The sequence below is a fragment of the Hoplias malabaricus genome, chromosome 2 (assembly GCF_029633855.1).
Source record: "Hoplias malabaricus isolate fHopMal1 chromosome 2, fHopMal1.hap1, whole genome shotgun sequence".
Lineage (NCBI taxonomy): Eukaryota > Metazoa > Chordata > Actinopteri > Characiformes > Erythrinidae > Hoplias > Hoplias malabaricus.
This window is the reverse complement of record NC_089801.1, coordinates 11,118,785-11,133,649: the sequence shown is the minus strand read 5'-3', so window position 1 is coordinate 11,133,649 and position 14,865 is coordinate 11,118,785. Positions and strand designations below refer to the sequence as shown.

Below are 14,865 nucleotides of genomic sequence, written 5' to 3'. Positions count from 1 at the left end.
CTTCTTTGCTCGCCCTGTTGCCACCGCGACCCTGAAATGGAAAAGCGGAAAAGAAGATGATGATGATGATGATGACTGAGACACTAGTTTGATTTGCCCTTGATTGTTGAAGTGAGTGGTATCACCATGGCAAGATCTAAAGAGGCCTTCAGAAAGAAAGTCATAGGTGTATATGAGTCTGGGAAGAGATGTAAAAAGATCACAAAACAATTAGAAATCAGAGAAGTGGAGAACATTTAAACGAACTGCAAACAAAGCCAGGTCAGGGCCATCCCAGCAGATTCAGTCCAAGACCAGACTGCAAGATGTGTAAAGAAGTCTTCAACAATCCTAAAATGTCATCATGGGACCTACAAATAACTCTTACTACAGTTGGTGTCAAGGTACATGCATCTACCATCAGGACAAGACTGCACACATTTGATTTTATTAGGACGTGTGCAAGGAGGAAACCCATGCTGTCAGGAAAAAAACAACATCAGGGCAAGACTAAAGTTTGCCAGAAAGCACACAGACAAAGACCAGAACTTCCATAACAATGTGCTTTGGACAAATGAATCCAAAGCTGAATTATTTGGGCACAGTAACAGAAGACATGTCTGGCACAAACAAACACAGTATTTGAGCACATGAACCCCATACCAACTGTGAAGCACAAAGGTGGAAAGGTCATGGTTTCGGGCTGCTGTGCTGCAGCACGGCCTGGCAAGCTCTCCATCATAGAACCTACTATGAATTCTTCACTGTATCAGAGGGTGCTTGAGGAAAATGTGAGACTATCTGTCCAAAATCTAAAGCTGAAATAGAAAATGAAACATGACCATGGCTCCAAAATAAGAAATGGAGAGTTCTGGAACGGCTAAATCGGAGCACGGATCTTAATCCTACTAAGATGCTTTGTGGGTGACCTGTGCATTTGAGGGAAACCTCTCAAACATTACACAGCTGAAAGAAATGTGCATGGAGGAATGGGAAAAAACACCTCCCAGTTGATGTCGGAGACTGGTAGATGATTACAGGAAACGTCTAATTGAGGTTATTTCAGCCAAAAGGGGGTAATACCAGCTTTTAGGGCATAGAGTGTCATAACTTTTTCCTCACAAGAAATGTACAATGTACATGTTCATTACATTTTACAGCCTATGTTTATAAGTAATTTCTTCAGTTTTATTTGTGAAAGTTATATAAGCTCCATCTCTCTGTGCTGATCAAATGAAGCTCAATTGTCCATGTGTTTTAATATGTTAAAAAAGACTTGAGACTTGATTTTTATGGGGGTGTCCTAACTTTTTCACACGACTGTCCATTTACATTCACTAATGTAGGCCTGCATTATTCGTTCACTTTTTTTTTCTCATTGTTTTGACCTTATTTCACCTGTTCTATCTACTCGTCTAAAACCGTGGATAGAGGTGTAGAGTTGTCATTATTCTTTTTTCCATCCCTCCATCCAGTGATTATCTAAGCCCAGTGCAAACGGAAAACACAATTGATGCAACACCCAGCCCTGTTTACCCTCAACAGCACTGAATCAATCTCTCTCTCTCTCTCTCAATCTCTCTCTCTCTCTCTCTCTCTCTCTCTCTCTCTCTCTCTCTCACACCCCCTTCTCTGCTGTCTGTCTGTATCTCTCTCTCTCTCTCTCTCTCTCTCTCTCTCTCTATAACCCTCTTTAGTTACCCCTTTCTCTCTGTTTGTCCGTATCACTCTCCACCTGTCCACCTGTTCCTCCTGCGCTCTCTCTCTAAAACCCTCTTTATTCACCCTTCTTTCTCTCTCTGTCTGTATCTGTCTGTATCTCTCTCTCTCTCTCTCTCTCTCTCTCTCACTCTCTCTCTCTCCCCCCTCCCTTTCTCTCTCTCTTTCTCTCTAACCCTCTTTATTTACCCTCCTCTCTCTCTCTCTCTCTCTCTCTCTCTCTCTCTCTCTCTCTCTCTCTCTCTCTCTCTCTCTCTCTCTCTCTCTCTCCCTCTCCGCGCTGTGGAAAGAAGCAACAGGAGAGCGCGCGCCCCTGTTGCACTTTGCCGCTGAGGTGGAGCGCACGTGAACACCGCGCGTCTGAATAACGTCCCGCGCGCGCTCTGCAGGGTGAAGCGCAGGACTGGGATTCGTCTCTGGGAGCTCGTGAGCTCATGAGCTTGTGCGCTCCACGCTCGCGCCATGGCACCGTCCCAAAACGGCTCCGCGCTCGCGGGGAACCTCACCAACCAGTTCGTGCAGCCGCCGTGGCGCGTGGCGCTGTGGTCGCTCGCCTACAGCTCGATCCTCGCGGTGGCCGTGTTCGGGAACGTGGTGGTGATGTGGATCATCCTCGCGCACAGGCGAATGCGCACCGTCACCAACTACTTCTTACTGAACCTGGCGTTCTCCGATGCCTCCATGGCCGCCTTCAACACGCTCGTCAACTTCGTGTACGCTACGCACGGGGACTGGTATTTCGGAGAGGCGTACTGCAAATTCCACAACTTCTTCCCCGTCACCTCCGTGTTCGCCAGCATCTACTCCATGACCGCCATAGCCGTGGACAGGTGAGAGTGACCACAGCCCCACTGGGTAACAGCACGAGGAATACTTTTTTATAATTTATTATTAAATAAATAAATAAATAAATAAATAAATAACAACAACAACAACAGTGAGTGTCCAAACTTTTGCATACGACTGTAATTGTATTCTCTGTAATACATATTCATAGTTGCAAAAGTAGTGTTTATAATTATGTTGGTTTAAAGTTACAGTAATCAGATTAGGTAGGCTTTTATTTGTCTGCATTCTTGTGTGTGTGTGTTTGTGCGTGTGTGTCTGTGTGTGTGAAGAGAGAGAGAGAGAGAGAGAGAGAGAACTTTGGCTCAAATTTTGCTTCTTTTTCCCCCAATATAAATTATATATATGTATATATATATATATATATGCTTTGTGGGTACCCATGCTGTTTATTCAGTGCAGATGAGGCAGCATTTAGTTAGTCACAGTGAACGTCTGTGAAAAAAACAACTACTTTATTTGTGTTTGTTTTTAGCTCTGTGTGAGGACAGAGTGCCCCCTAGGAGGGTGGAAATAAGAAACATTCTGACACTGTGGAGACATTTGTTTGTTGTATGTGGTTGGATCATAAAATAAGGCATTAATTTACATGACCACATTTGCAGCCTTATTTATTTATTTATTTGTTTGTTTGTTTGTTTTATTTATTTATTTATTTTTTCAAATTAAGAATCAAATTCATTTTTTGCTCCAGTCACACAGTAGTCCCTGGGAATCCCATGTAGTCCATGTCTTTTTAGATCTTTGTGTGGACCACAAGGGAAGCAGAATGTAATATTTTTAACGCAAGTGTGTTCGTATTTAGCTCTTTGTGGGGACCAGGTGTGCCTTGAATGGCAAGCTTTTGGCCAGTGTTAATGAGTTTAAGGTGGTTTTATAATTATATGAGATCAGAAAGCCCAAAGGTTAGCACTGACGCTGCTTGGATTGAAGTTAGGGTTAGGTGTAGCCCAGCTCGAATTCTTGGGCCACTGCTGGGGATTTTCTGGGAAGCTAAGAATATAAGCCCTTGTTGTTGGTCTTCTACTGCTGCTGCTGTGCACACACTTTCACACATTACCAAGCTAAGTATGCCCTGTGGAAATATTTTATTTATGTTTTAAACTTAATTCCACCTTGATCTCTGCCTCTCTCTCTCTCTCTCTCTCTCTCTCTCTCTCTCTCTCTCTCTCTCTCTCTCTCTTTCTCTCTCTCTCTCTCTCTCTCTCTCTTTCTCTCTCTCTCTCTCTCTCTCTCTCTCTCTGTCTCTCTCTGTCTCTGTCTCTCTCTTTCTCTCTCTCTCACTCTCTCTCCCTCTCTCTCTCTCTCTCTCTCTCTCTCTCTCTCTCTCTCTCTCTTGTCATGGAATACACATGGAATACAAAGTACAGAACGAAACAAACAGTAACATATTACAGGAATTCTTTAAGAAAAAGTGTTGCTGTCATATTCACACTATATCAGTCTCCTAAGAGAGGGCATAATTGTGCTGATTAAAACGCTATGAGGATGTATTTAAAACACGTAACCTGTAGTCAATGGCACTATGCAACTGACAGAGCCCAATGGGTTCAGAGGCATTTCCTTATATAGTTTTTTTTTCCTGCTGTACAGCTCAAAAATGATGTCATCCTGGCCATGTGATCCACTCCTGTTTTCCCTCTGTGCCAACTTTTTCTGAGTGTATTGTAGGCATCATATTATATGAATTTGTTCATATTTATAAAACACAATCATGTTGGCCAGTGACAACATTCGACATTTTCTTTGCCTCTCATGTCAAGACCTCAAAATTATTCAATATTCGAGTGTTTATTTTGGCCTCTTTTCAGCACATTTCAGCCTTTGGGATGTGAAGTATAAATTTCAATCTAATTCTAGGACTGAACTTCCGAGGTTTGTGAAGTATCCTTGATTCCTTATTTTTTTAAGAAAATTTTAACCAGATTTTAAACAAATGAAGTCCGGTCTCTGACTTTGCAGCAGTACTGCCTACACCTAGAAAATTTCTAGGTCTCATTAGAACTTTTCAGTGGTTGGTTCTTTTAGCAAATGTGACGTTTCTTTAAAGTTCTACAAGGTAAAGCTCTGATCCTAGGCTATATTGCAGGACCAAGTTAAGAACCGTTTAGGAACCTGTGAAGTCATATAAGAAACCATGGCTCTGTTGAAGCTTGAAAGCGCCACAGAGCTGTTTCTTGTATTTAAACATTGATTTAACACATGAGGACATGTGCCAGCCCTGCTGTGGTGGCCTCTCATCATGTATCCTGAGAAAGCAGAAGGCCTGAGATAGCCTGGACACACGGTCAGAACAGGCTCTGCCCCAGGCCACTGTTCTGGGATCTGACGACATTTCTTTTGAAGGAAGGGGTATTAAAAGGTATCCTTCCTTGCTACAGTAACAGTGTCTACTCTTCTGGGGAGGGTTAACAGTGAATATATGAAGGTTGCAGTGAAGATTTAGTGGCATTTAGCCTGGAGAAAATTAGTGAGGTCAGTTATTGACGTTGGATGATTAGTTCTGGATCACAAGCTCTATATTACCAGAGAACAGAGTTTCACTCTCCACAGCCCAAAGTTTGGGGGGGTTTATACCAATCTGGTTGACCCATGGCATTGGACCTAGTAACAAACCTATGAACAAAAATTCCCCTCTTATAAAGTGCTTTTAAAATGGGTTTAGGCCAAAGCACTTATCTCAGACCAGGCTTATATCATGTAAACAGTCTGTAATTGTCATTATTTTTAAGCAAGGTCCCAAAATACTACATAAAATAGTCTATGCTCTGGTCAGAGGAACATCTTGTCACAGAGAAATACATTTTTCACCAAACTGTTTCTTTAAATAAGCCAGACTCCATGTGTGCGAATCTCTTTGCCTCCCTCTGACATCCTGAGCTTCCATATAATCCCCCTTTCCTCCTTCCCAGTCCCGCTGTCCGCTTCCTTTGTTAGCTTTCATTTAGACGGCCCGCAGATCTTTTGATACCTCGCAGGTTTTGCTCGAGTCTGGGAGAATAAAATCCACTGCCGTATGAAATGGTGGCCTTTTAAGATCAATCACTTGCTGCTGTCATGAATGGAGCTGAGCCTGTGAGGGTGGTTTAATACCTTTTAAAGGCACTCAGTACGAGTACGTGTCGACACAGGCACTTAGGTAAATCATCATGGTGGCTATGGGAAGCCTTCCCCTAGGAACCACAAGTCAGATGGCGGTTGAATGCTCTGTTGGTAGAGGCTATAATTAGTGCACGAATGGTTATCGAGTTGACTGGACATGCATGATGCCGCCTGAGTGACTGCCAAACACAGACATCACTCAGTCAGACTGGTCAGCAGTCAATGAATGTTGATGCTGGGCTGTTTAACTTTAGTTTATTTTGTTTGTTTGTTTTTTCCTGTTTTTTTTTTTTTTTTTAATTGGAATATGCCAGTCTTGGACAATCAGAGGGTGCTAAGCCCTGAGCCCAACCTCTGTCAGTGCCACAGCCATGCAACTCTTATTTAAAGCAAAGCCAGATCAGGAAACATATAAACAAACAGACAAAGCAAACAATCAGTGGAAAAAGCTCTGGTCAGTTCATACTGATGCCCATCCATCCATCTATTGTCCACGGTTTATCCAGATTCGTGCCATGGGGGAAGCAGCCTGAGCAAAGAAACCCAGACTTCCCTCTCCCTAGCTACTTCCTCCAGCTCTATACCAAGGTGTTCCCAGGCCAGTCAAGACATACAATCTCTCCAGTGTGTTCTGGGTCCTATTGGACGTGCCCGAAACACCTCACCAGGAAGGCGTCCAGGAGGCATCCAGATCCCCAAACCACCTCAACTGGCTCCTCTTGACATGGAGGGGCAACGGCTCCACTCCTGAGTCCCTGCCAGATATCCAAACTCCTCACCCTACCTCTAATAGAGAGTCCAGACACCCTGCTGAGGAAACTCATTTGAGCCGCTTGTACCTGCAATCTCATTCTTTCAGTCATTACCCAAAGCTCACGACCATAGGTGAGGGTTGGGACGTAGATTGAACCAGTGACAATGTACAGCCCTGATGGAGTCCAACTGCTAGCCATACAAACCTGAATCCTGCTCTGTTTATATAGGGACTGGATAGCTCGTAGCAAGGTGCCCAGTATGCCATACTCCCAGAGCACGCCCACAGAATACCCTGAAGGACACAGTCGGATGCTTTCTCCAGATCCACAAAACACATTTAGACGGGTTGAGCAAACTCCCATGCACCCTCCAGGATCCTAGCAAAGGTGAAGAGCTGGCCCTATGTTTGTCCACCAGGGTGGAATCCGCATTGTACCTCCTGAATCTGAGGTCCAACTATCAGCCAGAATCTCCTCTCCAGTACCCCTGCATAGACCTTACTGAGGAGGCTGAGAAGTCTGATTCCCCAATAGTTGGAACACACCCTTCGGTCTCCCTTCTTAAAAAGGGGAACCACCACCCTTGTCTGCCAGTCCAGAGGCACTGCCCCCGATGTCCATGTGATGTTGCAAAGACGTGTCAGCCAGGACAGCCCTATAACATCCAGAGCCTTGCAGAACTCGGGGCAGACCTCATCCACCCCTGGGGCCCTCATATTTGTGCCTACATTCTTAAAAGCCCTCTAAATTCTCATTTACATAAATGTTTCTTTGAAGAATATTTGACCAACTTCATCTCCATAGACTAAGCACTTGGTTAGAGGGGTATAACCACAGTACCCCATCTCTGGGTTGTAAAGCAGTGGAACTGCTTTCTCTGGTAGGATCCAGTATCTCTGAGATAAGCTGGAGAGGGAGTTGAAATCCAGAGCTAATCGTCCACAATCCGAACTTAACTTGGGTTTAGTGTGGCATGATGATTAGCTGGTGGGACATTGCCCCATTAGATGACCTCCTGGTTCTATATAGAACTCAGATGGGTTTTTCTATGGCATCAGTTGAAGCTGGGGTCAGCTGCTCAGGGGTCAGCTGACTCAAATTCATTTATTGACACTTCATGTATGTCCTTCACTGCTGGATCCAGAGAGCACTTACTCCGGCTGAATATCATCTCATCTTTCATCAGTGTTCATTCTTTGAATGTCTGATGGCTTTATTAATGTTCAAGTGCAAGGAGCTGCTTATGGGATTTTCTGTTTATGCTCATTGCAACATGTATCATACAGTCACCTCTGATTAGCGCAAAAATGCTAATCATTCAGGATTGTACATTGCTTGATTGTTTTATTACCACAAACACACACACACACACACACACACACACACACACACACACTTCTTATATTCACCATCTGTGTCATGGTAGGTTCCAGATTGTAATTTCCCTGTTTAAATAATAATAATAATAATAATAATAATAATAATAATAATAATAATAAAGGTTATTTTGGAACTTTTGGAAACACCTATTTTGTGGTGCTGTTAAAATAGACTACTATGTTATTTCAGCTGTATAAATGTAGCCTTTATAATTCCTCAGTTTAGTTTCCTTTCTCTGGCAGAAAGGGTATAAATATGTATATGACGACCATTTTGTGTTGCATAAAGATGTATGTATATACTGTTAAAATTTGGTGCATTGTTGTGTTGGTTTTGTTAGTCTACAGCTCATTGACTAGGATTGATTATATAATGCATTTTGGCTATTGGTCCATTCCCCAAGACCATCAGGAAAAATTAGGGTACAGTAGTGAAGGGATAGTGCTTTGTCCTCCCTCAACCTCCAGGGTTGTAGTGCTCTTGAGGAAGGCACCTAACATCCCCTGTTGTGTCTCTGTTTACTGCCATGGATGGGGTAAATGTCTGTTCCATAGTTTTGCTGTACTCCTATACAAAACATATTTTCAGTTTATGTTGTAGAATAATGACAATAATTGCAGACTTCTTCGAGTGGTCCATCATTCATGGTGGTGTTGTGTTATACTGAATGGAGGTCACATGACCAGTCAGAATAAGTCGTAGTAGGGCATTATCTTGGTAGGAGTTTAGTTTGAGTGTCGTAAAAAGTAAATGGGCTATTTCAGAGCCAGGCGACCTGACTGGAGTCCTCGCTTCTCGCCAGTGGCTCATTCAGTTTTAATGATTTTCCATTAAATCTTAATGGGGATTGCTACTTATCGATCCTTTAAAGCCAGAGACATCAGCACTGTTGCGTAACCGGCAGTGTACAAGAGTGCCGAGGCGTTTCTATCAACAAATGAGGAATGACAAGAAGTTAATGGAGGTTTTAGGTGTTCTGTTGGTTGCGTTAGGATTGATGTAATTCCAGGGAAATGTAGGCCCGTGTGTCGGCTCAGTTTAAATCTAGAAAGACAAGAGTGAATCAAATTTGTAAAGACAAGACTGGGTTCCCTGCTAAGTTAATGTTTAATCTTTCTGACAGAGATGGTGCTGAGTTTCTTTTTCAAAATAATGTTATTTATCTAATTTTATTTTTTCCCCACTTTCCCAGCGCTTTTATAACTCATGTCAGCAGATTATATGCAATCCACGTCCATTTGGGATTGTTCAGCAAAGCTTATGAATCTTTAAGGAACTGTAAGGTGTCCTGCTTTGAAGGATGCTCTGTTTCTTCAGGAAGATCAAGCAACAGTAGATACAATTGCCTTTTAAAGCTTTGATGCTGTGTAATTGTGTTAGCTGCCTGGGTAAGCACTTTCAAGTGAGAACGGCTTTCAAAATAGAACCATAAACCACACACAGTATTGCACCCCTGGCAAAGATCAGAGTGGAAGTGTCTCAAGACGTGTGGGCTTGTTTTGGTACATTTTCAGGAAAAAAACAGTGCCATAACTAACAATGTGAGGAAATAACTCACATTTATATGTACAAATCTCCAGTCTAACTAATAATACAGAGAATTATTCAGGAGATCTTTCTGAGGAGATGACATATAAAAGAATGCACTTGCATGAGAAAGAGGAAAGACAATGGGAAATAACAGCAGTTTCACAAACAAGAGTTCAGAGCTTGTTCAAAAATATGGAGAAAGTGGCACTTCTGAGAACCATCTCCAAATACAGTCCCCATCAGATATTTTTGGGGAACTGGAGAAAACTCTCACTTCACTTCTGAACAAACCCACAGGTGTTTCTGTCCGGTCTTCCAAACCATGGGCCTGAAAGGATGCGGAGCTGTACAGAAAAGAGAACATAAACAAAAATGAAGAGCCATGTTAGAACTCAGCTATGTTAGAGTTCTATGTTAGTCCAGCAAGGCAGGACTGATGGAGTCTGACCCTTTGAATTAAGACTTGGATGAACCCCAAAAAAGTTCAGCACACACACATTTTTATATACTGTATATATATATATATATATATATATATATATATATATATATATATATATATATATATATATATATATATATATATCCTTCAAATCTGTATTTGTATATATTCAATTATTTTTCCCATTTTTTCAAATATGGACATGCTTTGTAATAGGATTTAAGACACCCCTAAAATAGGCTTTACAATTTCTTGCTTAGTCTTCCTGCCATACTCTCACCATTGGTTGTGTTTTTATTAAAGGTGTCATTGTGCAGCTAGAGAAGGCAAGTAGCTACCTATCAACCTTGGCTGTTTTTATTCAATATATTGAGTTTTTGTATTCAGTTGTGATGACAGCATATGGATGAATGGAAATATCAGCAAGTTCCCTGTAAGGGCTTTTACATTTCAGTTCACTGAAGCATGTACCTGCGTTGTACAGATTTTACTTTACACCCTGGAGAACTGTTTCTCTGTACCCCCCTCAGAATTGTCACTGTAGTGTTCTGTTCAAAGTGTCAGCCATCTTGTAGTGTTGTCTGTATTCTCAGTGGATTATTTGAGTTCTCTATATAGTACACTGTTATTTTTTTTGGCCCACATTTTTTTTCACACACATTATAGTCTCTCTCTCTCTCTCTCTCTCTCTCTCTCTCTCTCTCTCTCTCTCTCTCTCTCTCTCTCTCTCTCACACACACACACACACACACACACACACACACACACAGTGGGACTGAAATTCAAATGATATTTTTGAATTGATTTTTTTGAACTGTTTGTTTATATGAATCAAATGTCTGATGATTCAACAGATTCAATTGACAGAGCACACCTCTAATGGCTAATATGTCTAACACAAGAGAGTTGCCAATATAGCGAACATATTGGCAAATTGATGGCATTAATGATATGGAGCATGAAAAGTCAGAATATCAACGTGAGCTAGAATAAAGCATTCTTTTCTTTAATAAATAAGAATCATAACAGGATTTTCACATTTTTCTACAGACTAAAAGGGAATATAGAAGTAGCTGTAGGCAAGAGATAACATTTGAAGCTGGAGAAAAAGTATCTAAACTGGCTGACTTCCATATTTTATAATGTTGTCGCTTTTAAATATATACACTATTAAATATGCACCGAAGAGTGTCAGTGATAAATGTTTCTGGTGCCAGCAAGTGCTCTCTGAATTCTGTCTGCAGCCACACACTGGCTCCCTAATTTGTGCTCTATGTAGGACTAGATAGTGGGTAAATAAAGGAAGCATTTCGGACTCCAAGAAGACACAAGTTAATGAACCATCTGATTACTTGGATGGTGAGAGGATATTCATATAAATGTAATTGTATTCTGACTCAAATATGACCACAATGAAATTGTTGGGGTGTCCAAAAAAATCTGAATATCCTCTGAATATATGGTACTGAACCACTGTACAATTTGGCGAGATTTATTTGTGTGTATTTCTGTGTGTGTATTAGGCTGTGAAAGCTAATGCACGCTGTGGCAGGAATTTCTCTCTGGCTTTCTGTGGATAAGAGGTCACTCAACATGCTCTGGCTCTGTGTGCCTCTAAATAACCTTGACCGCCCTAGAAAAATAATTGACAGATGTACAGCCTGTCCACTACCTACACAATCCCTGCCCTTCAGATTCAGTATTGTGTCATTAGTCATATGGACTGTACAGGTAGTCCTCGCTATATGGCATCTTCATGTTGTCTGTAAAATACAATGTCTTTAATCATTATATTCATTGTTTTTTATTGTTCTTTTTGAATGTGGCACTATTTTGCTGGTGCCCATAAAGTAAACATTAGCCAGCATCTTTGGCAGTGATGTGGAAATTATTTATGTTTAAAGGCCCAGTAGCTGATACTTGCACTTGAACCATTGCCAGTTGTCTTTTACTTTAGATCAGGGAACAGAAGCATGAAATTCAGTGAGTAAATATTGGCTCCCAGGTTTTATGGTGATATTGTGATAAGCTACCTGTGTAAACTTGGCTTTCACATTTTTATATGTTGTAACTGATCTCTCCATGGTTTGTGTGTGTTTGTGTGTGTGTGTGTGTGTAGATACATGGCCATAATTCATCCTCTGAAGCCTCACCTGTCAGCCACAGCGACTAAAGTGGTCATTGTGTGTATTTGGGTGCTGGCTGTGATTCTGGCCTTTCCCCTCTGTTTCTTCTCCACCATTAAAAAATTACCCAAGAGGACGCTATGCTACGTGGCCTGGCCCAGACCTGGAGAAGACACCTTCATGTGAGAGCACTTTATTTTTCACTAATTATAAATTATATAAATATTATATATAAATATAAAAATAGTGAAGATTTTTGTAATATCTTGTGTCCATAGTTTACTGTTAAGAAAGGAGTTAATAGTGGTAGTAGCACAGAAAAAAAGAAGCTAATGTGATTAATTATTATTAACCTATTTTTTGTCATTTGTGAGCCTTGGTTATTATCTATACCAAACAGCACCTGTCTTGTGTAGTTTTGTATCCACTGGTCGTAAACTGTCTCTAATTTATCTCTTCTCGTTTCTATTTGGCAGGTACCATATCATAGTGACCGTACTGGTGTACATACTGCCCCTAGTGGTGATGGGGATAACGTACACTATAGTGGGGGTGACACTATGGGGAGGAGAAATCCCTGGAGACTCATCAGACAACTACCACGGCCAGCTGAGAGCCAAGAGAAAGGTAAACACTTTATTTCGATGTCTCCTAGCAAACCCTTTGACTATAGTTGTGGCTAGTGATTGATTATATGAATTCACACAGTGTCAACTTTACCCCAAACATCTGTTTTATACCTCCACTCACTTAAACGCACCTTCATTATAGCATCACCCAGTCCTTTGCTTTAGAAAGTACAAATCAGTGTCACAGCATGGTCCATAGTGGCTCTGGGGGCAGATGCTTACCATCGATGCCGATTGGCTAAAAAATATTGGGCTGGTTTCCCAGACAGGGATTAAGCTTAGTCCTGGACTCTATGCTCCTTTCAATTGACAAATTACATTTTATTCATCTATGTAGTCCAGGACTAGGCTTAATCCCTGTCTGGGAAACAACCCCATTATGTGCCAGCTGATATTAATGAACAAAAGCTGTATATCCTTTGACGTTAATAAAATAACACTTGAGCTATTTTGATGGACATATATTGATTTCTTTAATAATAAACACACCAGCAAGTGTAGGTTTCTAATAAAGTGCTTAAGGAAGTCTTCAAGCACTTCTATCACTGATAGATCGCCACAGAGAAAATGGAGTTAGGTGTGATATAATGACGATATGTTTGTTATCTTAGAACTCAAGAGTCTTTGACAGATTTATATTTGACTTCAAGAGCACACAAATCATTTTGCATTTGGTGGGAACTACATTCTTCAATAACTTCGCTAGTCTTTAAAGCTCTTCCCTTTCAGTTTTCCTGAGGTTTCATCATCACTGTGTTTCTCTACCACTTTCTCTACGTCTTGGTATCTTTGCACTATAGATTAGTTTTTTTGTGTACTGTGTGTACTCATACCTGGTGTTGATGGTGTTTTAGTGTGTGTTGCACTGGTATGAGTGGATCAGACACAGTAGTGCTGCTGGAGTTTTTAAACACTGTATCCATTCACTGTCCACTACTACAGTCTGTAATTGTAGAATTAGAAAGTGGTGTAGAAACATGGAGCTATATTTAATGATCTGAATGATCTGACTGATCAAATTTACCCACAGTAGACAAGTTATAAAGACTATACGAATACATAATATCAGCAAATGCATGTAGATGCACCCTAAGCTAATGATCTGTCTAAACTAATGATCCATCAGACTAATGGCTAGGCTAGAGACTGCTGCTACACTCCTGTGTGTGTTGTTAAAGGACATTTTCCACTGCACTGACTACTAGAACGTTTGGCTCCAGATAACAAGAACTGCCCTTTTTCCATCGGGAATCAATCTAATCCCAAAAGTTCTGGATTCTTTGCTTTATGTACCAACAGTTCTCTTCTCAAAAACAACTGTTATTTTTTATTTTTCCTTTACATCATATTACATGACCAAAGCAAAATCAAAGTATGAACTTTGTTGGAGTCTCCATTTTTTTTTGTGTGTGTGTAATTCAGACATTTGTGTAAGTGTGTGAGCTAAGGAGCCTCTACAATGCAATGGCCACTAAATAATATACTGAGGTGGCAAAATAATGTATTGTGGCCAGAATGTAATATTCTGTGGCCAAAAAATACTATATTGTGATCATGAAATAATATTTTGAGGTCATAAAATAATATTTTGTGGCCATGAAGTAATATATTGTGGTCATAAAATAATATATTAAGGCTACAATATAATATTATCTTGTGGTCTCAATATAATGTTTTATTTTTATGACCTCAAAATATTAATTCATGGCCACAATATATTATTTCATGTCCTCAATATATTATTCTGTGGCCACACTTTATTAAAAACAACCACCATGTCACCTTGACACCTCAATGAGCAACACTGGATATTTTGGGAGCAGGAAACCTTAATAATGATGCTGGACATTGGTTCCCCAAGACCAGAATTATTAAGCATTGTTTTTGCATGTAACACCAAGTGTGAAGATAGCAGTCATGAGACATTGTGTAGAAGATATGGACACAGCCCAAACCACACTACCCACACTGTACACATGGTGTCTTTCTCAAGTTCTCACCATCACACTGGCATCTTTTGTGTCCACATTCTGAGGTCACCCACAGACCATAGCTTCCTTTGCCGTGGACAGTTTTTATTCGCCTTTTTGTCTTTGATCATGAGATCTCCAAGGGTTTGGTGGCATGGGAGGTTGATCTTGACCCTCAGTCTTAGAAGAAGCCCTTAGCTGTGCTGTCCAGCCGAGGAAGCGTGGTCACACAAACACACACACACCTACAGAACAGAGCACTATATGAAGATCAATAAAACATGAGAGGAACTACTCAGCAGGGACACACTGTGATTTTCTGACAAACTGCATGAGAAAGTCATTTGGAGGAGTGAAGAAGACAAGGGAAAGTGGACAGATGGACAG

The 14,865-nt window shown here is 40.9% G+C and overlaps 1 protein-coding gene across 1 annotated transcript in view; it reads left to right on the top strand.

Annotated features, from left to right (window-relative positions):
- Positions 1-2,160: 2,160 nt before the first annotated feature.
- Positions 2,161-14,865, top strand: part of tacr3a (tachykinin receptor 3a) — a 38,253-nt gene continuing 25,548 nt past the window's right edge. The window contains exons 1-3 of the mRNA XM_066659727.1: positions 2,161-2,528; positions 11,873-12,061; positions 12,356-12,506. Coding sequence (XP_066515824.1) covers positions 2,161-2,528; positions 11,873-12,061; positions 12,356-12,506 — 708 coding nt within the window. The remainder of the gene's footprint in view (positions 2,529-11,872; positions 12,062-12,355; positions 12,507-14,865) is intronic.